The 24,210-nt window shown below is 43.7% G+C and overlaps 1 protein-coding gene and 1 long non-coding RNA gene across 9 annotated transcripts in view; one reads left to right on the forward strand and one right to left on the reverse strand.

The window, feature by feature from the left end:
• LOC134528333 (A disintegrin and metalloproteinase with thrombospondin motifs like) overlaps window positions 1-17,636 on the forward strand; it is a 421,345-nt gene extending 403,709 nt beyond the window's left edge. For all 8 annotated transcript variants that reach the window (XM_063361874.1, XM_063361870.1, XM_063361869.1 and 5 more), the window contains one exon: window positions 15,935-17,636. In XM_063361874.1, coding sequence (XP_063217944.1) covers window positions 15,935-16,083 — 149 coding nt within the window. In that variant the 3' untranslated portion in view covers window positions 16,084-17,636. The remainder of the gene's footprint in view (window positions 1-15,934) is intronic.
• LOC134528334 (uncharacterized) overlaps window positions 1-22,252 on the reverse strand; it is a 35,246-nt gene extending 12,994 nt beyond the window's left edge. Inside the window, exons 1-2 of the long non-coding RNA XR_010074385.1 lie at window positions 21,783-22,252; window positions 8,837-10,230 (exon numbers count right to left, since the gene is read on the reverse strand). This is a non-coding gene — a long non-coding RNA (uncharacterized LOC134528334). The remainder of the gene's footprint in view (window positions 1-8,836; window positions 10,231-21,782) is intronic.
• Between the last annotated feature and the right edge of the window lie 1,958 nt (window positions 22,253-24,210).

Below are 24,210 nucleotides of genomic sequence, written 5' to 3' on the forward strand. Positions count from 1 at the left end.
GCCGGGAGTTTTGATACCGAGTGGGGACATTTTGTGCGCCAAGTCAAAACTAGGTTTGATAACGATCAGGCGCGGGCAATGTGTTTGCGGACATTTTATTGCCGAAACCAGGAGGAGGACGAGAGTGCAGAGCAGTTCATTTACGAGAAGTTACGCATGTTCCGCCGATTGGGGACAAGTGGGGACGTGAGTGCGGCGTTGCCAACCATTGTCGAACAATTGCTGCCAGAGTTTCGCCCCTTCATGAGGACGGCTGCTGGTCGTGACACGGAGGAGTTCGTGGCCCTCGCCCGCGTGATCGAACGTGACATGTCGCAGTGGAGGACGGCACTCAGGGGCGCGAGAGCTCCCCGTGCTCGCTCGGGGCCGCGAGGGGTCACCGTCACAGAGGTCACGGACAGTGACTTGACCGTGGTGAGCTACGCCGGCGGCGCGGGACCGCGCAGGACAACAGACCGCGGTGGCACCAGGGAACGCCCGGAACCAGCTGCGACAGGAGGAGGACGTCACGAGCGGACAGATACGAGAGAGAGGGACGGACGTCCGCCGCGATGCCGTTTTTGCCCGGACGCGTACCATTGGCATCGCCTCTGCCCCACCAGAGCCGCGTGGGAGGAGGCGCGCGAAGGCAACACGTCGCAGGCGGGAAACGCAGGACCGGGGGCGGAGGGACAACTGGGTGCCGCTCCCCGGCCCGCCAGCCACCGGCAGTCCCAGTAACTGACAGAACACGTCGACCACCACCGGCGCCTACCGCACTAACGTCCTGTATGCCGCCGGGAAGCAGGGGACAACGGGACTACTCCTCATCAGCTGTCCCCATGCCGAGGCAACTGCGGGGACAGCTGACTGCCGGCGCCACCACCGCGGCCCTGAGGCCGGGTATACCAGGGCCGGACCAGCCGCCTCGTCGACACGCCGTCGACGGGGTGGACAACCAGAGCGTCAGCGCAGGCATCCCGCCGGCCATCTCCGTGCAGGGACAGCTGACTGCCGGCGCCACCACCGCGGCCCTGAGGCCGGTTATACCAGGGCCGGACCAGCCGCCTCGTCGACACGCCGTCGACGGGGTGGACAATCAGAGCATCAGCGCAGGCATCCCGCCGGCCATCTCCGGGCAGGGACAGCTGACTGCCGGCGCCACCGCCGCGGCCCTGAGGCCGGGTGTACCAGGGCCGGACCAGCCGCCTCGTCGACACGCCGTCGACGGGGTGGACAATCAGAGCATCAGCGCAGGCATCCCGCCGACCATCTCCGGGCAGGGACAGCTGACTGCCGGCGCCACCACCGCGGCCCTGAGGCCGGGTATACCAGGGCCGGACCAGCCGCCTCGTCGATACGCCGTCGACGGGGCGGACAACCAGAGCATCAGCGCAGGCATCCCGCCGGCCATCTCCGTGCAGGGACAGCTGACTGCCGGCGCCACCGCCGCGGCCCTGAGGCCGGTTATACCAGGGCCGGACCAGCCGCCTCGTCGACCTGTCGTCGACGAGGTGGACCACCGGAACGTCAACACGTCGGCGCCGGAGCGAGCCGCGGACCTCGCCGCGAGTTCCCCACGCCCGGACGGCCAGGTGGCCGGGGGCGGTGGGGGACAGACGACTGCACAGCTGGGGCAGGTCGGCCCCGAGGAGCCGGAGCTGCTGCGAATTCCTGTCCGCGCTAACGGGCGGGAGATGCTGGCCCTGGTGGACACCGCCGCCAGCCGAACCTACATCGCGGCCCACCTGGTGGGAGCGGAGGCAGTGACACCGCGGAGGGAGCTGGTGCAGCTGGCCACCAGGGATGCCGTCGTTGCAGCAGGGGGCATCACTCAGGTAACAATGAGCATCGTTGGTCACGTTAGCCACGTCGAGGCCTGGGTGGTCCCCGAGCTCCGCGAGGGGCTGATTCTGGGGGTCCCATGGCTGCACGAGGTCGACGCCACCGTGGAAGTACGAGCTGGCCGGATGCACTTCGGCACCCAGGGGCGCTGGACGGTGTACGGCGTGCACCAGGTTCCCCCCAGTCCCCCTCAGTCAGTCATTCGCCTAGAAGACCTTCAGCACGGTGTTCCAGAGGAGTACGTCGATGTCATCAACCATGTCCTCACCTCTCAGGCACAGGTATTTGCGGCCGCGGACCGGCTACGACGGACAAACGTGACGGAGCACCGGATACCGATGGTACCGCACCGCCCTCCCTTTGAGAAGGTATACGGATTTGGCATCCGGGAACGGGAGGCCATACAGACTCAAATTGACGAGATGTTACGTGACGGGGTAGTGGAACCCAGCACCTCCCCGTATAACTCACGGGTGGTGCTGGCCACCAAGAAAGACGGAAGTCTACGCTTTTGCGTAAATTTCAAGGCGATAAACAAACTGACCATTCCCGCCCCGCCCCCGCAGATCAATATCACAGACGCACTGGCAGGACTGGGGGACGCCACTATTTTCACGACACTAGACTTAAAATCAGGCTACTGGCAGGTGCCGGTATGTCTGGAGGACCGCCCTAAGACGGCATTTACGGCACCAGACGGTCGACGTTACCAGTTCTGCGCCATGCCGTTTGGTCTCATGGACGCCCCTGCCACGTTCCAGGCCCTGATGGTACGTGTTCTGGATGGGTACATTGGTGAGTTCGCCAGTGCCTATCTGGACGACGTTATCATCTGGTCCAGGACGTGGGAGGAACACGCGCACCATCTGGCATTGGTGCTAGAACGTATGGCCAGACACGGACTGACGTGCGCCCCAAAGAAATGCCACATTGGGGCCACGGAAATAGAGTTCCTAGGACACATAGTGACGGCGGAGGGGTGCCGCCCCCGACCTGAGCAGTTGGAGCTAATAGAGGGAAAGGGGGCACCGAAGACCAGGAAGCAGCTCCAGAAGCTGCTGGGGCTGCTCAACTGGCTGCGGTCCTTCGTCCCCGACTTCGCCACGGTGACGGCCCCGATGACGGACCTACTGTCGCCGAAGACTAAGTTCCGGTGGACCCCCGCCGCGGACGAGGCCTTGCGACAGGTGAAGCGCCGGTTCAGGAACTGTCACACGCTCTCACGCCTGGTGCCCAGCCGCCCCATCTTCATCCAGACGGATGCGAGTCAGGAGGGGATGGGGGCGGTGTTGTACCAGATGGATGACCGGGGCGAGAGGCGCGTGATCGAGTACGCCAGCGCCAAGTTTGGGCAGGCTGAGCGGAAGTATCACGTGAATGAGCAAGAGTGCCTTGCGGTGGTCTGGGCCCTACAGAGGTACCGTCACCACGTCGAGGGCCGCTCATTCACGCTGAGAACCGACAGCCAATGCCTCCGCTGGTTGGACTCCGCTCAGGGCCGGAAGTCTAAGTTCACTCGGTGGGCCATGCTGATCCAGGAATTCTCGTTCACGGTCGAGCACATTCCTGGACGTGAAAATCAGTTGGCCGACGAGTTGTCCCGGAATCCGGACCCTGAGAATGAGTTCCACGACGACCAGGGCTGGGAGGAAGTGCTCCTCCCTGAGCGTGAGCGCGGGGTAGAGGACTCGGTGCCGCGACCGTGCGCGTTGTACGCGCTGACAAGCCCCACTGCTCCTGCACCTGACGCGCGACCCGAGACTATGACTGACCTGCTGGCGTGGGTCCACGCGGCGCAACTCCGGGACCCCGACACCCGGACCCGACTGACAGAGTGTGGGGAGGGGGTGATACCGGGCTGCCGGAGCCTGAACGGGGTGCTCCAGACCAGGGGGGCTCACAGGTCGAGCGGGTGGCGGACCCACGTGCCGCCCGAGGCCAGGCGCTGGGTCCTGAGCTACCTGCATGACCACCCCCTGGCGGGACACCCGGGCGCGGAGCAGACGCTGCGTGAGGTCAGACGGACGTTCCGCTGGCCTGGCGACGCGGCAGAAGTAAGACGCTACGTGCGGGCCTGCCTGCGTTGCCAGGAGCGGAAGTCCAGGCGACCCGACGGCAAGGAGCAGCAGGTCCCACGACGGCCCCGGAATCCCTTCCACACTGTGGCGGTGGATATTATGGGGCCGTATCCTCGCACGTCCCGTGGTCGGCGATTCATTGTTGTGGTCACGGATGTCTTCACCCGCTGGGCGGAGGCGTTCGCAGTACCAAACGTGAAGGCCGGCACCGTGATTGCCCTGCTCGAGCGCGAGTTCTTCCCGCGATACGGGTACCCCGCGGTCCTGCTGACGGACAACGGGGTGCAGTTCACGGGGAGAAGCTGGCGAGTGTCCTGCGCGGGTTGGGGGGTGGAGCATCACACGACGCCCACCTACCATCCGCGCGCGAATCCGACCGAAAGGCGGAATCAGGACATTAAAACTCAGCTGCGCATCCGGTTGGACGAGGACCACACCAAGTGGGACCTGCACCTGCCGACGCTGCTGTTTTGCCTGCGCCGTCGGACGAACGCGGTCACGGGCCATTCCCCCGCTGAACTGGTGCAGGGCCGGAACCTCGCCCTGCCCGGGGAAGCGCGCGCAACCCCCGACTTGCACAACATGACCACGGACGATCTGCGCGAAGACGCCCGACGTCGCCAAGCTGACTACCTGACTAGACGTACGCCGCAGACGCACCAGCCCCCAGCACGACTAGAGCCTGGCCAGCAGGTGTTTGTTAAGTGTCATCACCTGTCGGCTGGCGAGCGGGGCTTTTGCGCCAGTCTGGCTCCTAAGTGGGCGGGGCCACAGGAGATCGTAGACAGACTGGGCACCACCTCGTACCTCGTGCGTCGCGCCGACGGACGGACAACTAAGGTGCACAGGGACGACATTCGACTGATAGGCGACCCGCACGACGAGTACGACCACGACGACAGCGGACCAGTGGACGGTGACGAGGCCGAGGATGACGTCACCGAAGGTGTACTGGCCGACCTCGGCGCCCCTGTGGTGGTACCGCCGGAGCCGGACCTGGGACGTCGACGGGGACACGCCCACCCCAGGTCACTGCGGGGGGTTGGCAGGGACGTTGACAGGGACGACGACACACGGGACGGGACCGATGACAACGTCGCAGTAGGAGTCCTGGTCGACCTCGATGACCCCGTGGTGACGCCACCGGAACCGGATCAGGGACGTCGACGGGGACACGCCTACCCCGGGTCACGGCGAGTGGCAGGCGAGAACACTGACGGGGACGGTGACACACGGGACAGGACCGATGACAACGTCGCAGTAGGAGTCCTGATCGACCTCGGTGACCCCGTGGTGACGCCACCGGAGCCGGATCAGGGACGTCGACGAGGACGCGCCCACCCCAAGTCACTGCGGGGGGTTGGCAGGAACGTTGACAGGGACGACGACACACGGGACGGGACCGATGACAACGTCGCAGTAGGAGTCCTGGTCGACCTCGATGACCCCGTGGTGACGCCACCGGAACCGGATCAGGGACGTCGACGGGGACACGCCTACCCCGGGTCACGGCGAGTGGCAGGCGAGAACGCTGACGGGGACGGTGACACACGGGACAGGACCGATGACAACGTCGCAGTAGGAGTCCTGGTCGACCTCGGTGACCCCGTGGTGACGCCACCGGAGCCGGATCAGGGACGTCGACGAGGACACGCCCACCCCAAGTCACTGCGGGGGGTTGGCAGGAACGTTGACAGGGACGACGACACCTGGGGCACGACACATGGACGGGCCCCCACGACGACACCGACTCAGCCTCCTACGGGGGGACAGCAAAAGGGGAACGGTGGTTGGCAACTGGCAAGAGGGGGCGGGGAACGGACGCCCGTCAGAAGGGGCGGAAGGGGTCCGCGTGGCGCAAGCATGGCAGAGCTGGAGCGCTTTGTGGACCGGGTGCTCCCGCCTGATGACGTCAGCGCCTACGCCAACGACACTGATGGACCGCTCATCGAGGACGTAACACATGACAACACTGCTCAGGGCGACCTGGTCGACCTGAGTGAACCAGTGGTGACGTTGCCGGAGCCTACCCAGAGACGTGGACGGAGGTACGTCCACTCCTGGGAACGGCGGGTGACGGGGACGGACGTGAGCAAGGACGTGACAGACGGGGTAACGGTCCGGCTCCTCAGTGGGGAGGGCGATGTCGACAGGGCCCAGCAGGTGGTCCTGGACTTGCCTTCCGGGGAGCCGAGGATGACCGCTCACGCGGGGAGGGGACCGGCGTTGCGCCGGTCCACGCGTGAGAAGACGGCCCCCCACTACCTCCGGGACTACGAGTGGGGGAGTCAGCGCAAACCCCGCGACGTAAGACAAACGACCGACGGGGGGTTACGCTGCAGCGTGATGCAGCTCCTGCCCCAGTTTGCCCGACCCGGACGGAATGACGTGACGAGCTCCGACGACCAGACAAGTGGCCGGACGCGGACGCAGCTGCCGGTCTAGGTCGGCGTCGGGGGCCAGGACGGCCTCGGGAGAGGGGGGGCATATGACGACAGTCGTCGTACCCTCCCAGATACAGAGGCCGTACCTGGCCACCGACGCGGGCCTGAGGGGGCCTATTTTCCCCCCCAGTGAACCCCAGTGTGTGCGACGGCCAGGGACGCACCCGCGTGCGCCCTAGCATGCCAACGAGTGTTTTTTCTATGTGACTTTATCTTTTATTTCAGTGTGTATATATTTGTAAACGATTAAGGGATTTGAATGTGTGTAATTAGCTTATTTTATTTATTATTCATTGTGCAAGTTCGCTGTGTAATTAATGTCTCGTGTATGTCTTTGTAAATAATTCAATAACTTTTTCTGAAGTGTTTCGCCGTAGTATGTAATTGCAGCCTGGCGCGCCGCGGGACGGAGCTCTCTCCCACGCCGGCCGATTTTCCCCTCCCTCCCCGCCACCCGCGGGCGCCGGCCCGCGGGCGAGCGGGGAGAGGCAGTCGCGTCCTGGTCTCGAGCGGAGACAGACGTGTTCGTTGCTCCGCGAGCCGCGCACGTTGCGCTCGGGATTGAACGTTCGCTCAGCCCGCAGTCGGTCACGGCAGCTGAGCTGCCACCGCGAATCAGCTTAGCATTGTTAACTTACGAGTCATCGGGAGACGTGTCTAGCGGGCAGTTTCTACAACGCGAACGTGGTGCTACGAGTCTCTGAACTTTTCGCCGTCCACGGCACATTACGTAACGGGCCGCGTATGTACAGCGTTCCGTCTTCGGGCCCTTTCTCACTGGGTCAGCCTAGCATTAATAAACTTTACGATTCGCGCCGAAACGTATTTGAGAACCGCCCCGTCATCAGGGAGTCCGTGTCGCCGTGGTAGGGCACTTGTTCCGCGACGGTTCCGCCAGGCTGCGGCAGGACTTTATAAGCGTTAATAAAAGACGGCTCGTGAAATTCGTTAATGCCGTGTTCTGCTTGCGACAACCTACCAACATTCCTCGCAATCACTTCACTCTCCCTCCAGGTCCCGCCTTTCCCGGTCCCGGCCACGTTGGCCTGGACCCACACCTCTCCGACGAGGGCAGTACGGGCATAACAGGACATTTATTTCAACGGGAAAACGGGGACCTGAAGCCGAGGGACGTCAAGTGATTGAAAGTGAATATGGTCCATATCATTAAAAACATTTATTTATTGTTAATATAGGTGATAGAAATTTATATATATAATATATATATTATATATATATATAATACTTTTGCATAAGTAAGCATTATTAAGTTAATTTGTACAGTTCAGTGTTTCTATATTTTTTTCTTAAATAAACACAGCAAAATTTTTCCTAAGAAAACTACTAATACTAAAAAAAATTATATGTTTACTAACGAAATACATACCAATATCTAATAACAGTAATAATACATCAGGTGAAGTTCATGGCTACACAGTTATATTAATGTTTCAGCACTAATAGTTAGGTGCAACATACTAAATCAGTTTGTGATCATGTTAAAACTACTAATTTTAACTTTTATCATGATTTGTTACGTGTGCTATGTACTTAAATCATTTTATTCAGGACTTGTCAGTCTGTCACATAAAATGACTTCATACAGTAAGTACCTATGTATAATTATTATCAATTGTTTCACAATTTTAGAACTTCAATGTGAGAAAAAATTTTAAAAATCTTAATATATCAACTGAAGTTAAATGTTATATATAAAAGTGCCCAAAAAGTCTCCTTTACATACTTGGCAAAATGAAATAATAATGAAGTATATATAGGGTATTTATGAAATAATTATGTTACATAAACCCAAAAGATGAACATTTGAATCAGCAAATACCTGCCTTCATGTGTCGAACTACCGACTCCAGCAATGTGGTTGTGGTTGATGGAGAACCTTGAAATGTTGCAAATTAATGTGAAAGAACACACATCAGACAAAGCTTAAAAGGTTTCAATTATATATTCACATCCGTGGCGACCAAAGAACGTGCAAACCCTACTGTCCTTGCTATCATTTCCTCTCCTTCATCTCTGTCCTGCACTCATAAATAATGCATCAAGTTTGGGGAGGGCGGGGAGGGGGGGCTGTTGTCCATTGTCCACCAATGGCCACCAATGGGATGCCTCACATGCTGTCAGTCTGCCTTTGGCTTCAATGCAGACCGAGTACAAATGTCACATACCGCAATCCTACGACCGCAGAGAATAACACAATGAAGATAAACACACACACACACAATGGAAGATTATCTTTTAACAGCAGCGAGTGCAAAAATTGAGTATGAATGCGTGTTTCATGCATTTTGACAAAGCCATACAATCTTTACAACCAAATATTTCCAAGCACTGTTTTTAAAACAAACCGTTTACTCAACTAGCCCTTGGTGATTTTTATTGTACAGAGCTGAAGAAACCAATTAACTACTGGTACAAAAAAAAAAGCATCACATTTTGTTTTCAGTACGTAATCTAAAAAGTTGTACATACCCAAAAATTATGAACCCTCATTATTGCTATAAAATATTGCTGCATGTCATGTTTAGCTTTCCCCAGTTGCTATATGCAACGAAGCACTTCACACAAATTACTTTTTGCACCGCATGTATTGTGCTTTTTCACTTGCACCATGCCCAAATTTACAAACACCCATATACCAATGCCAGTTTATTAAAACACTGTAAATTATAACATAATCATTTAAATGCATATACATATTTTTTGTAATGTAAAGCATTAACAAATGAATAAAAAAAATACATTAGACATGTATGTATAAAATGTTTAATATCTTGTTTGGTTTTTTTTTTTACAATTTAACTTTTCTTTTTTTACCTGTGGACATTTTTTTTTTTTGCTTTTACCCAATTTTCCAAATTTTCCCTATTTTCCAGGTCAGTGGTCACCGTCACATTACTTTTCCTAGCACAAGTAACAGCTGCCTGGAATTTTATTCTCTCTAAGTTATAACTGTGAGTACATTCCCAGAAGCTATAACTAGGGACCAGATTTTAAGGTGAATTACGATAATACCTAAATAGCACCACACAGCATGTAAATAGAACATAACACCGAAATGTAAGTTTATGCACATTTAGCACTGAAATGTAATTACGAACATAAAATCAACCAGCAATTAGACAAAACTTAACTCAAACCACAAAAATTGTATCTTTTATTAAAGTAAATTCAGTGAATGTAATTTATTTAGCATGAAGTTTGTTCCAAAATATATTAATTAAATGGATTGGAAAAAAAATTAGTATTATATTGTTTTATCTTGCTTCTCTTATTAGTTACACATTTTACATTAATAACATTAGCACATTTTTCAAACACACAAATATTTCCAATATATTTTTTCTGTGTAGTTCTGTTTTAGACATACATATTACAAATTATTTTATTGTTAAAGTGCATCATGTGTCAGTCAAGATGAGAATACTTTGGTTGAATAAGTATTTGTTGAATAATACACCATTTTTATCAATAAAAACAGCTTATGAAAATAAAAATGTTAACACCGAAATCTCCTGTTACAAAAATGAAATTGACCTAAAAATAAAACCATAAAATCTTGTCCCTAGCTATAACCATGTACAAACATTAAATAAAAGTTGTAACAATATTATTTATATATTGCACATCCTGAGCAGTTCCGCCAAAACGTAACTTGTCTTCCCCACCCCGCCCTGTTGCAGCTCATTGGTGGATCACCGGGAACGGTTGAGAACACACACGTACACAGCTCTGTTCGGTTCGCGCGTGATCTTTGCTGTTAACGATCGGTACGCAGTGGGCAACCGCCGAGGATCCCGCACCGATCGTGTGGGATGTTTGTCTTTCAGTTGTGGGCTCCCAATCATTACACAGGTGTCGACATTCTGTAAAGACAGGGAAGTTCAAATTGGTCAGGCAAAGTCAGGGGATTTACTTTAAAACCTGGAAAAGTCATGGAAACTCCTCAGTGATTGTAATTTGAGGGGAAAATATCAGGCACCGGTATACCATCATCCAGACTGGTTTCCCCCCCCCCCCCATTACACAATGTAAAATGGTGTATGTAAGGTTCTGTTTGAACTAGTACAGCTATAGGGATGATGGAGGCTGGATTGAATTTATTTCTTTTAGAAAATTTCAAAATACGTAAACTATTTGAATTCATCAGGGAAATTTGTAGTTTTGTTCATGGAAAAGTCAGGGATATTTTTCTACAGATTTGTGAGGACACCCTGTTATATAATGTGAACGTAACATATACAAATTTTAATAATAATATCTCAATATCTTTGTATGATTTAGCAAAACCAATCTCGAAGTTTAAGTTTCGTTAAAAATGCTGTTTTAAAGAGTTTATTTTCAAATTTTCCTGGGGAGGTGCTCCTTTTCCCCTCTTCTCAGGGGGCTATTTCATTACCCCAACCTCCTCCCCAAAAATCTCCTGGTAAGGCCCCTCTTCAAAATACGAGGGTGTCACATAAGCAAATGGCCAGGACGCTGCAAGTGAACAGTCGCCACGGCACTGTGGACACAAACTGTCATTACTGTCATTACACAGAATTATTATTTATTTATTTATATATATATATATATTTGTAACAAGTACTTAGTGGACTGAGTACATACAGTGCTTGGTGGGATTGAAACAGCCTTCGGGCCGACATACCTACATACAAGAGTAATAAAGGCGAGAAATTCGGGGTGGGGAAGGGGGGGCAGACAGGTAAAACATACATCGGCAGGCATTATCCACCAATGCAGACTTCTGGCTCTTGTAGGCGCTAGGCATCAGCATTCCCTAAAAGTCGTCACTGAAGACATAAAAGGGAGCTTTCACTACAAAAGGTCAAGGAAAGTTTTAATTTGGTAAGTTAGTAGAGTTTTGTGTGCTACTTTGCGATCTTGAGGGTCGCCATATTGAAAAAAAATTACCAAAAACCATTTTCTCAAGAATATCTTCTCTCCAGCGCCACCTAGGTAAAAAATAGCTAACACGAAAATTGTAGTGCATGAGATTTATTGCAATATTTGTGGGAAACATTTTTGAATCTGACGAATAGTTCACGAGTGACAGCCGAGTTAAGCTCAGCAAATTTCTATAAGCACTGGTGTCGTCTGAGATGAAAGTATCAACTGTCACAATTCTTGTGAAATTGGTATTCTGGGGAATTTCAAAATAATTGTGTGAATTTCATGTGTTCAGATAAAGTGATTACTCTTACAGTTATCAACAACAATATCAAAATTTAAATCATCATTCCCACTGATCCGCTATTGTTATGTCAAATAATGTGTGTTGCTAAGCAATCAGACGAAGAGCTACAGGAATATTTTCAATTCAAAATGGCCCAACTTCCTTAAGCTCTGTTTAGCGAAGAGGGAATGTGCAAGGGAACAAAATATTCACTCTACAAAGCTTTTACGCCTGTTTCAGAAAATACTGAACTCAGAAGTAGCATTTATGTCATAGATGGTGGATATCTGCTACATAGAGTCACATGGCATTGCAAAGAATCATTTGCATCAATCTGTTCAAACTACGTACAGTGCATGTAAAGGCATTATGGGTCTAACACAGTCACTGTTTTTGATGGGTATTCAATTAACGTAGCTACCAAAAGTACAAAGCCTACAGAAAGACTTTCCCATTCAAATAAACAAACTTCCGCTAGCATACATTTCAATAAGTTGATGGTTCCAACTGTTTTGCCAGAAATATTTTTCTCAAAAGAAACAAAATTCGCCTAATTTTAATGCTAAAGAAGAAATTTGAGGATTCAGGCAGAGGGAAAAATTGTTGAAAAAATTTACTCTCCTAGAAGTTTACAGTATGGAGAAATAGTGGCGGACAACATATTGTTCTTGCAAGCATTCAACGGTTGTGACACTATATCTGCAGTTTTCAATGTAGGAAAAATTAGGTTTATAAAAACACCTGAAAAGAACAAATATTTAAGCCAAACTATACAAGTTTTCAAAGAGCGAAGCGCAGCTGTGGAGGTAAGCTTTTTTATCGCTCTTTACGGTGTTTTCAAAGAAAAAACAGTTACTTTGGCCTCCCTGCATGATCAACATTTTGCAAGATCCGTGACGGAAGAGCAAATTCAATCTTGCTCATCACCTCCTACACGAGAAGCTGCACTGCGACATTTCCTTCAGACCTGCCACCAAGTTCAGGCTTGGTGTGGTATACACAAGAGTCCAGAGCAGTGGGGTTTGTAATGAAACAAGAACGGGCTTACTTAAGTGCAAACAACAAAAGATCCAGCACCTGAAGCAATCCTAAAATTAATTATGAGCAAGTGCAAGAAGGGTTGCGGCCGAGCCTGTGGATGTAGGAGAACAGGCTTGAAGTGTTCTGCAATCTGCACATGCTGCCATGGAGAAGTGTGCGAAAACAACGCAGAGATTTTTGCAAGCTCTGGAGAAGAAGATGACGATGAGAATGAAGATCTGACCGTTGCAAATTTATTGGCCCACGAGTTCGAAGAAGACAACGAAGATGAAAACTTTGAAGAGGAGGAAAAACGTTCGCAAGAAGATAGGATATCAGTGAGTTTGAACCATCTGAGGTCCAAAAAGACATCGGTAAATAACAAATTGTGGATTAGGCCTACTGAGGATACCACATGGGGAAGAAAAAAAACGCCTCTCACTCTACCTCATGGTAGTGCGGAAATGAGTAAAAAAAATGGTGATATGTATTAAATAATTGGTATTTACTGAAATTTTGAGAAAACATTAGGCAATTTTTTGAATTAAATAAATTTGCTAAGCTTGACTCTTCTGTAACTAATGAACAATTTATCTGATTGAAAAATGTTTCCTACAAACATTGCAGGAAATCTTGTGCGCTATAATTTTTGTAAAAGCTATTTTATCTAGGGTGGCGCTGGAGAGATGTTTTCAAAAAACTGGTTTTCGATACCATTTTTTCAGTTATGGTGGCACAAGTGGCGGTAGCTGAAGGTCACAAACTTGGAATATTAATGTCACCGAACTGTTCAAACCTACCAAGCCATGGGCGCCCAAACTATTGGGACGGGGGGGGGGGGGGGGAAGGGGAAGGAATGCACTCCCCCCCTTAGCTCTCAGAGACAAGGGGGGGGGGGGGGGAATGTAGAGTATTCAGGTGTTTTTCTTAAAAGAAAATGATATAAAATTTGGTATTATATAGAAGTTCCATTAATAAAATATTTTTATACAACGATTTTTTATGACTACTTGCAAGTCACCATTTGTCTTCCAAAATATTTATACACTCCATACCCCCAGGTCCACCTCCCCCCCTTTACAAACTATCATGTGGGCACCCTTGTACCAAGCTAGAACTTTCCTTGACCTTTTGTAAGCCAGAACCTACCCTTTGCCAGGCCTATTAAGAGGTATTAAGGTTCTGTCTCATTAGCCATGTCGATTGTATCATTTTCTTGTAATTATTACAATTTGAGGAGGGCTTTTTCCAGTAAATTTATCACAATAACACTCGTGTATATTATTTTTTGTCTCAAATTTTCACAACGTATGTTTACAAAAGAAAAGATGATCTGGTAGCTGTAAAAAGGTCAAAATCACACAAGTTTTTTATAATATTATAAACCACTTGCATGATCAAAACTTACTTTTGGTAAATATCGGGTGAGAAAATTTGTGCCCCAACAACAAATGCAAGAGTGATATTGAAAACAAAAATTTACAGGAAGATCTCTCAATTAACAGAAAATATAAAAAATTAAATAACCAACTCTGCGCTTGAGACCGAGCCTTACGTTAGGCTCTGCAGTGCAGTAGTAACAGAGCTTGTAAGCGTAGAAAACAAAGGGAACTAAAATAAATGATTAGCAGCCAAAGAAAATCTATGCCACGCCCCCACACACAAAACAATTTGGCATTGTACCACGCCGGGAACTGAAGCCACATCACAGTAGTACGCAGTCGTAAACAAAACAGTGTCCAGTGCAAAACATAGCAATAGCTCGCAAAATTGAACACGTAGTATGAGCATTATCTGGGGTCAAAGAGCTTGAATAGCCTTATTTAACGGAGTGAATGTAACCATTTAAATTTGTAAAAATTGAGGAAGATAGCGATAATACTATACATTTTTTGAATGGTTCTTGCAATGTGGAAAAATTGATTTAAAACATTATTGTGGACATATGCTTTGCTGGCAATAGTGCATGTTCAAAATAATTTTTTAGACAGACAATATCATACCACAGCATGCTAATGTACAAATTAAATGAAATCTACGCACACAAAGCATCCTTCAGCTTTCCCGTTTCATCCCAACACCCTTCCAATTTAATCCCTGCACATATTTGGTACCAGGCTAGAAGACAGTAAGTATTAAGAGTATTTCATGGTCCAAATGCGGACATAAATTTGGAGTGACCACCTCGATGAATGAGTGCATCACGAAGTTTTCAATGTGAGTTATACATAGATTTTTTATGTGTCACAGATTAGCTCTCAATATACAGCATCTGTTTGGAGTAATTTCTTGAATGTGATGGAAGTCGAGGAACGGAAATGTGTGACCACGGTGCTGCCATCTGTGGCGGATGGCGCGAACAAAAGTTCACAAAGCCAAAGGGAAGCTTCAGAGTATTAACTGTTTAATGAATGTTAACAAAATGGGCAGTTTTTTAATAAAATTTCTTGTAAAAAAAAATCAGGTCCAAAGAGAGGTTTAATATTTTTGTCAAGTCATTTTCACTTTTATCAGAACCATTGCATTATATAGTTCAATATTTAGTTTTACTAATCAAATGATTCAAGAGTAGTCGTAGCTGCTACGGCAGCAAATTCTAGTGGTGGGTCTAGAAACTACATGAGATTTGCATCCAAAAATTTATTTGAAAACACAATTTGCATACATTTATCACGCTGTGAATTATTTTAAAGATTCTAGGTCATATTTTGTGTCAGTTTTTTGTACTATAAGTGTATTTGCAACATGAGAACACATGACTTTGCTTGTTACTGAGGTTAGATGTTACACATCAGTGATGAGTACAAAAACAAATTTTTTTTTTTATGATTCAGTCATGTTCCTGCATCATTTTGACCAACATTGCAACATTCTCAGTCAGGCCACCTACATCACCAAAAATTATAATATAAAAAACATACCATCATTCAGTATTATTGAAGTTGTTAGTCTGATAAGAAACAATTTTGGTCGAAACATTAAATAAACATAGGTAAATAAATGGTTAAATCTTATAAATTTAATAACAAATACTATTTAAATGAATTTTCCCAAACAATCTCCTGCAGATATGCATAAATATAAACAAGCATTGATCATCAGAGTTTAAGTGTTACTGATAAGTCATAAATCAACAAAGAATAAAGTTGTTTGATAGTGTATTTATCATTCTAAAAAAAAATCTCTTAGGAGATAAAGCAACTAAACTGACATTGAGCTTCTGTGTTTGTATATAATATATATTCATAAAAAAAAAATTCAATAACAGCAGATCAAACCAAATTCTACCATATCTTAGCCTGCATTTTATTACAACCCTCACATGTTGCCATGACCTCGTTGTAGTAATTACTTTTGTTTTTGTTTCCCTGCAGACTGCACAGACAAAGTCGCCAACATTAGCGGCAGCATGACCTGTGGGGAGTTCCTGACTCGCTACGGTTTCCAGTACTGCTCCTATCCGTACATGAAGCGCAACTGCTGTGCGTCCCACGCGCAAGTGTGCGCGCTCGGGCGGAAGTGAGACCAGCCCGTGAAGCGGCTCCGCGCGAGCCGGACTCTTGCAGCACGGGGCTCCCGCGCCTCGCGACCGTGGCTTCTGGCGAGCATCGGAGAGGGGCCGGCGGCTCGGCACTGCCGCCGCGCCGGGACAAGACATTCCGGAGTGAAAAAAAGTGCGGAAGTGACTGCGACGAGAGACGAGATGATCCATCTACGCCGTCCCTTCACACGATGCGCCACGAAAACCCTCCAACACAACCTACATTTTCTCATGGTGCCATTTTAATGAGAAAAAAATTTTCTGATGCTGTTACGTATCAGTAGAAGTATTTATCGAAGATAATCTCAAGAGCTGTGCGTTCAAATAAGTACAAGACAAAAAAAATGCCATCAGGCATAGTAGAAATCTCTAACTTAACAATGTGTAAAGTAATTATGTATGAAGGAATTCTTGGAATGATATTTTCATTCTTTTGGTCGGACATTCTGTCGAGAGGATACGGAAAGGAAAATGGCTCATCTGCGTTTCTAGAATTTGTACTTGGTAAGAGAAAAATGACACTCCCTTCCTCCTTACTTGAAGAATTTAAAAGAAAAAAACTATGGAACCTTCAAAGGCTATAAATAATAGGTGATACTTATAGATTATTTGCACTTGGCTACATTGGTTAGGCACTAGGGTTATGCCCCCACGGCAGGTCTGTGGTATCTGGCGAATACTCTTGAGAGGTGGTGGACTGTAGATTTCCTCAAGCATTCCATGTGTTTCTTTGCTCTGCACTTCAACCATTTACTATTTGCTTGACATGTGACAGGCCAAAAGTGGTAATATTACACTCTTTGCATGAAACTAAACATGCCAACTATTATTTTCATTGAGTGAAAACTTCCCCATTTCCCTTTTCTAATACCAAAAACAAATATGGCTTGTCTAGTAAAATTAACATTACGTGATGTGAAGGGATTCTACTAAGTACAAAAAAATGTATTTATAGAAACATGTTTCTAAGTGCTATTATTTCTCCATGTGGTCCCGTTAAAAAGACAACTAATTTTACTAAAAATGTTGGATTAAAAAATTTTCAAACTAAACAATATCTTCATATCTATTAAATTATGATCTAGTAGAATGATTTTTTAACATGACAATACGTAAATGAATACGGTTTACTTCAAAAATTACTACCACTTGTGGAAACTATAAAGCGATACCAAAATTTTGTTTGTATTATTTGTGCTATAAATAAAAAAGATCACTAATTGCTTATTCTTCTGACAGTTATTTGTTCCACGAGTGAAGTTAACAAGTTTTAACTGCTATTGTCGAAGAAGTTTATGTTTTAGCCACGTTGAAGGCTTAGAGTATTTTAATATTTGGGCTGAAATTTCAGTGCTAGCTGTAGCAAGCAGTCTCTTAATGCTATTGGAGAAGACAAATTCTTCAATGCCAGTCAAAATGTCAAGATGTCCTGCAAATAATGATGTGGCCAAAGCAAAGTAGTTTACAAAAATGTGCATGAATTTTTTGTTCTTTTAACTTATATCCATTAAATTTACCAGTTTTAAAATGTTAAATAGGTCTTTTGTTTCCCCATCAAGAAATATTTCCTGCAATGGTTATTGTGGTCTGATCTCATGAATGAACAAAGCTCTTAGGTCAATGCAAAACAATCTTCAAGCTTTGTTTAACAAATGTGAACCAAGTTAGTAACACAATGAATATACACCACATAAAACATTTCATGAAGTAATTTTATTATTAATATGTTATGTTATTGAAAATCATTAAAAAAAAAATTTTTCATGATGTTTATGATGCACATGATACAACAATACTGGCAACCTACCAGCCAGTAAGATTAAAAAATTGTAACAAAATTAAATTTATATGTATCAACCAAAACATTCAATCATCTTGGTTATTTATACACTTTTGTTCAGGATCACATTACGAGCCTTTGTACTATGTATCTTGACAAGAAGTATGGGTGATGGCATGGCAGATGTGTGTTGAATTAAGTACATGTCATCTGTAAGAGGCATGCATGCAGGAAACTGCACTTATTCATGCTGTAAATAAATATAAATAATTATTGTTATTTCTTATTAGCACCATTAAGATATTTATGGACTTGTGTTCTGAAAACTTCTGAGTAAAGTTAATGTTACACAACCTTTATTTTCCATAAATTTCACATCTTATCACTGTTATCACTATGTTAATGTTACATCATGTGCAATTGATTTTAATGCCAATGAAAGATATGACTTTTTTTTTTGCAAAGAACCAATAATAATCCTTGGAAGAAGCTCTTCATTTAAAATAAACTATTACAAACAATATTAGGTAAATTATACATACCACTGTGCAAACCTGAACTGTAGCATATAGCTTATAAGTATTAGTCAACATCACAAAAAAATAATTTAGGTTCTATCATGTATAATAAAAGTCATTAAATTTCACTTCATCTGTTTTAGGGTAATTCCTGACAGTTTTGTATGTTGTGATAAATCTCTGCAGTTCCTATTTGAAAGGCACTACTAATGACACATTGCAAAATAAGTTCTTAAAATAGTACATACTACATGTAAATAGAAATACTACCTATTTTAAATGTGAACATATAATGCCTGTGAAAATAATGTAAGCAGATTTTGTACATAGAAAAGAAAAGAAAAAAAAGCAATGATTCATGATTGGTTGCACCAGCAAAATTTTATTTGTATAATATGAGTTAAAAACATTTACCATACAGAATTCTTAATGATATTTCAATTGAATTAAGAGTACTAAGTCAAAAGTTATTTACTATACACTTACCTAATTGCAAAGAGAACTTAAAAGCTGTCATATTAGAATGCTACCACAGCATGCAGAATCAACTAGATAATCCAACTGGTGCAATGAAACATTGTTTTTAACACAGTTATTTGTAAGATAAGCTTATTCTGATCATCCAATGTTTTCATCTGTCTTTGACATTGTTGTACATTGCAAGTTAAACTTATAAAAAAAAAATATCTTCATAAAAAATTTTCTTGAATATTATTCCTCTTCCTATGCTGTCCATTTTACAAGATGTAACATTTCAAAAATACTAATGTTTACGAGACACACTAAATTGGTTATCAAACTTTTTGAAGTCGAAACACATTTCAAATCCTACAAATAATTACAGGCGCACCATGTAAACATTTCTGAGAAATATGTTATAATTATTAAAGTAAATATTACAGAAAGAAAATAATGTTATGAAAAAAATGAAACACACCTGTAGAGTAGTTCACATAACACATGATTATGGTGTGTTAACAAATAGAGTGGTATACCTGTAATGAAGTTGTATAGTAGAGTAATTATAATTATTTTCATATTTAGACATATTTTCCTTGAATACCACCGGGCGCACCCAGAAATCATCCAGGGTGCTCATTTTGAGAACCACTGAACTAAACAGTAGCAAAAAACAGTGATAATGGGAATGATAAGTTATTGGAGCCTAAGAAATAATAAATGTAGTAATGTAATATTTCAGTCATTATTTATGCATGAAATATTAATTTATGCAACACGTTCATTTTACATGGTGCCACATTATATAGAATAACCACGAACAGTGAGTGAGTGCGAACTGCATAACCCACGGAAACTACTCCACGGAAATCACGCGAGGAAAGATGCCAAAATTGAAAATATTGAATGAACTTGCAATTATGTATAATTTTAAATGTTGAGTTTCATTACGTTTACGCCATTTGCAACGCAGGCACCACACGCCTCAGCAGCGAGGTTGTCGAGGGAAACCAAGGGCCCAGGGCCCCCCTCTCCCTTACTTATGTAATATTTTTTTTAAAACCCCACAATCGTAAATGTTACAGTGGCCATAACTGTAAGCGTGTCCTGAGCATATTGCATAAAATGTAGGTTTCCAATTGATTCTATTAGCAAGAGCTCCTTTTAATTTTGTCCTCTCTTAGGATAAACTTATGCATTAAAAAAAATAAATAGAGTGCATGGAGCTCAGTACATGTAATAGAAGTGAAACTTCTTTGGCAATATATAAGTATAGCTTAACAGGTAAAATGGCAGAGAGAGAGAGAAATAAGACAATTTCCTAAATAAACATAAATTAACAAAATTATTACTCACTCCAAAATAACTGCTTAGGATAGGTATCAATAATTATTGATCAATCAATAATGATTAATTAAAAATAAATATTCTCACTGTTAAAATAATGAGATTTTCAGGACCCCTACTATAGCATGAAAACAACTCTAACTACAATTTATACATGTTTTAAAAAGTAAATCAAGTTCGTTAAATTTTATTCTGAACAAACATTTATACAATTTAGGTAATAACAAGATAACACAGCGCAGGGTTTTTTGGCTTACATCTCTTTTTCACGTATTTTAGAATCATAACTTTTTGTATTTATTATAAATATGATTAAAATATAAACAAATAAACATGAATTAACAAAATTATTACTCACTTAAAAATAACAGCTCAGGATATCAAATATTATTGATAAATTAATATTGATTAATTAAGAATAAACATTACTCACACTGTTGAAATACACCATGAAGAAAATTTGTTTAGTAAACATCAAAGCTTGGGTTATAATAAACTAGTTTTTAGTTTTATATTATGTAAAGGGTAGATGTGATAAGAGTATTATAATACTGATTTTGTAGTTCTGCAAATATCACCTTATCATTGATGATTCACACAAGTAGGTAATTAAAATAATACACACTTTAAAAAAAAAACACTATTTTCTTGCGAATACGGCCCGTGGCGCGGTGCACAACAATAAGCTCAAACCCCGTCGTGTTGCCCTCTGCCCGGATATTCCCGTAAGTCGGGGTGGCGTCAGGCGCAGGCGGGTCCCTACCGCCGTGACCCGCCTATCCCTGCAGCATGGCGGGGTTCAACCTGAGCCGCACGCCGCCACGTGGAGCCCGCTCAAGGGAACGTGTTCTCTGCACCGTCCGCAACATATTAGCGTCAAAAATCGTTTCCCAATAATGTTTCACGAAAACTTTGCATTAAAAATTCGGCCTTGAAATTTTACTTCCTTCGTGCCCAGGGAAGTTTCACTTCAAAATTTCTGAACTCAACCGGGCCCCATTTGTGCCCAGGCCCCAGGGAATTTCCCCCCTCTGCCTTGCCCGGCAGTACGATAGACCGTGCCGAATGAAGTGAAGTGTCGTGTCACAGTTAAGGCCTTGCCTTTGGAAATACAAATTTATTTCAACTGGTAACAGGGAATAAAATGTATTATATATGATAATAGTAAGTTCTGAAGAAAAAAAAGTTGATTTGTGTATTCAAGATCTCAGTTTACCAACAGTAGATATACAAAAGATATACTGAAGCAAATGATGGAAATGTATGGGTATGTGTCATCAAGGGTGTTAAGGAAACGTTATACAACCCTTCTCAAGAGAGAGAGTGAGAAAGAGAAGGGGGAGAGGGATAGAGAGAGAGAGAAGGTTAAATGGCAACACGTAGACATAAGTAGAAGGTTCAAAGGGGTTTTCCCTGGACTAACAGAGTGCAAGTGGTTTATAAGGCCAGATTTATAAACACCTAAGGAACACAAAAACGCAAGAAGTAAACGTTCAATAACCATGCTGAGAATACCTGTTTATAAATTATGCAAGATGAAAAAACTTAACACAAACTTTGTCTAACTTTCAACTTACTGCGCTTCGCCTCGCCTTCTAGATTTGAAGACAATTTTTCTGAAAACCTTAGAAGATGCTGACATGATGCGCATAGAAGGCTATGATTTTTTTATTATATGAATCATGGAAGTAAGAAGAAAGAGAGTTGATGTGTACTAGTCGATTACTTGGTTGGGAGTGTGGATCAGTTCAGAAGAAGAGTGCGGGGAAAGTTGGGAGAATGCTTGCCACTGGGCACTTCTGTACCCAATGCAGCTATAATAATAATAATAATAATAATAATAATAATAATAATAATAATAATAATAATAATAATAATAATAATAACAACAATAACAATATCTTAGCCATGTTAATAATTGCTTCTTTTTTGCTTAACATCTTTAGAAGTATATAACAATAATAATCCATAAGTATTACTTAAAAATTAAAAAAAAAGGCTGGAGGAAAAAATAGACTCATACAGATTATAATAATTAAAATTGAAAAAAAAAAAAGAAATGTTTTATTCACTTTTGCTAGAAAGAGTTAAACTTGTATTAGGTAATTATTTTATATTAACTTTGATATGCTTAAATAATAATTTTGTATTAAGTAAAGCATGCGTAAGTGTTTGTATAGTAAAATTAACTGATATATCGAAAATATTGATATTTTACCGGTATCGATATAACTCAAACAATATGTTGAAAAATCGATATATCAATATGTTTAAAAGTTTTGCCATCCCTAGTAATATTCATACAGTGCAGTAGTGATGTGTAATCGTGAACGATATGTTCAAAACGAATGAATCTTTGAGCGAAGAACGAAATCATGTGATTCGTTCCCGATGTATAGAATCGGTTCTTTGAGAGTCTATTACTTGAAAGCTGAACATCAGTTAGAAGAACGAAACGAGAACCGCCACGCGACCAGTCTGATTAGTTCGTAAAATGAATCATGACGTCGGGAGTCCGTACTCAGTAATAACTGTGTGAGCGAGCGTGTACACAAGATTAAACGATACTTGATAAAAGAAAATAGTGTAACATGAAAAGTATCTACACCTGACAATGTCAGCCGTTAAGTAGTATTTTGAAATTTATTTTTCACATACACAAACTTTTGAAATTAAAAAAAACATGTGAACTAAGATTAATAGGGAAAATAACAACAAAAAAATTAACCACACTTACCATTTTTGGGTTCATTACTTCTTCACCTTGTTTTACTGGCTTTTTAGAGCAGTCCTAAAGCATTGTTGCTTATATCTTTATTAAATGATAAATCATAAATATTATATAAAGAAAATTAAGAGGAATAAAATTATTTAACAACGGTTTTTATTTTAAACAAAATTACAATATTAAAATAGTCATCAGCTGTCGAACTTATATGAATTGATGTAAATTTGCAAACACTAGCTAATATGTCATTATCCAATGTAAATATGTCTGACATGTTTAACTCAGTGTGTCGAGCTTTTGGTCGGAGGACAAAAGGTACAAATTATGATTTTTGGCCAAGTCAGGAATTTTTCACTTTAGAAAAATTTCCCAATCAGGTCTAGGACTGGGGGTTACAATTTCCTTTCACTTAAAGCAATGGTAAACCATCGCACAATCAACCTGCCACAAAAAAACTCAGGTACACAGCGGCTTCCCACGACGTTACCTCGGGTAAATTGTGCTCGGACACAAGGATAAAGGAATCATCAACAATGTGATTATGTATGCAAATACTCCTGCATCTTATGTGTATCACTGCAGCAAACATTTGTAGCGATCAACAGTAAATATTTTTGTAACAATCAGTATACTGCTAGACATCTTGAATTTCAGCAATCTGAGCCGACCGGATTACGATAACCAGCCAGGCGCAAAGACGTAACTAATACTCCAAAGGGTAAATGAGTATGATTCTTGATAAGAGCCACATCTCATAGAATAAAAATAACGAATCTATGCAACTAATCACTTCATGGACTTGTTCATATGAATCGTTCTACCCATCATTACAAGCTAGTGATGGACACCATCGAATAAAAACTATTGACTAAATTGATCGAACGAAACTATCATTAATCGCAACTAATTTGAAAATCATTCGATTAAATTAGTTGTAATAGTCGTATTCGCTTGTTCCCAGCCAATCGATGTGTTGTGTTTGTTGGTGTTTAGTAGCAGGGATGTTAGACGTACCAACTTCTTGGTACACATACCATTTTTCAGGGTCTTGTACCATGTACCAAGTAGAAATTGTGCTGGTATGCAGAAATACCAACTTTGAACATCGACCATGCGCAATGCGCCATGCATTAACAATTAACATTAGGCGTGCACGAATAATTCGAAAAGTTGCGTTTTAATAATTCCATCTGTATACTATCAATAAAACGGCATTTTAAGAGAAAATTTTAAATGCTAATTTACTTGAAAGTATTCATACAAGGTGCTAACGTTTT

This window comes from Bacillus rossius, chromosome 1 (assembly GCF_032445375.1).
Source record: "Bacillus rossius redtenbacheri isolate Brsri chromosome 1, Brsri_v3, whole genome shotgun sequence".
Classification (NCBI taxonomy): domain Eukaryota; kingdom Metazoa; phylum Arthropoda; class Insecta; order Phasmatodea; family Bacillidae; genus Bacillus; species Bacillus rossius.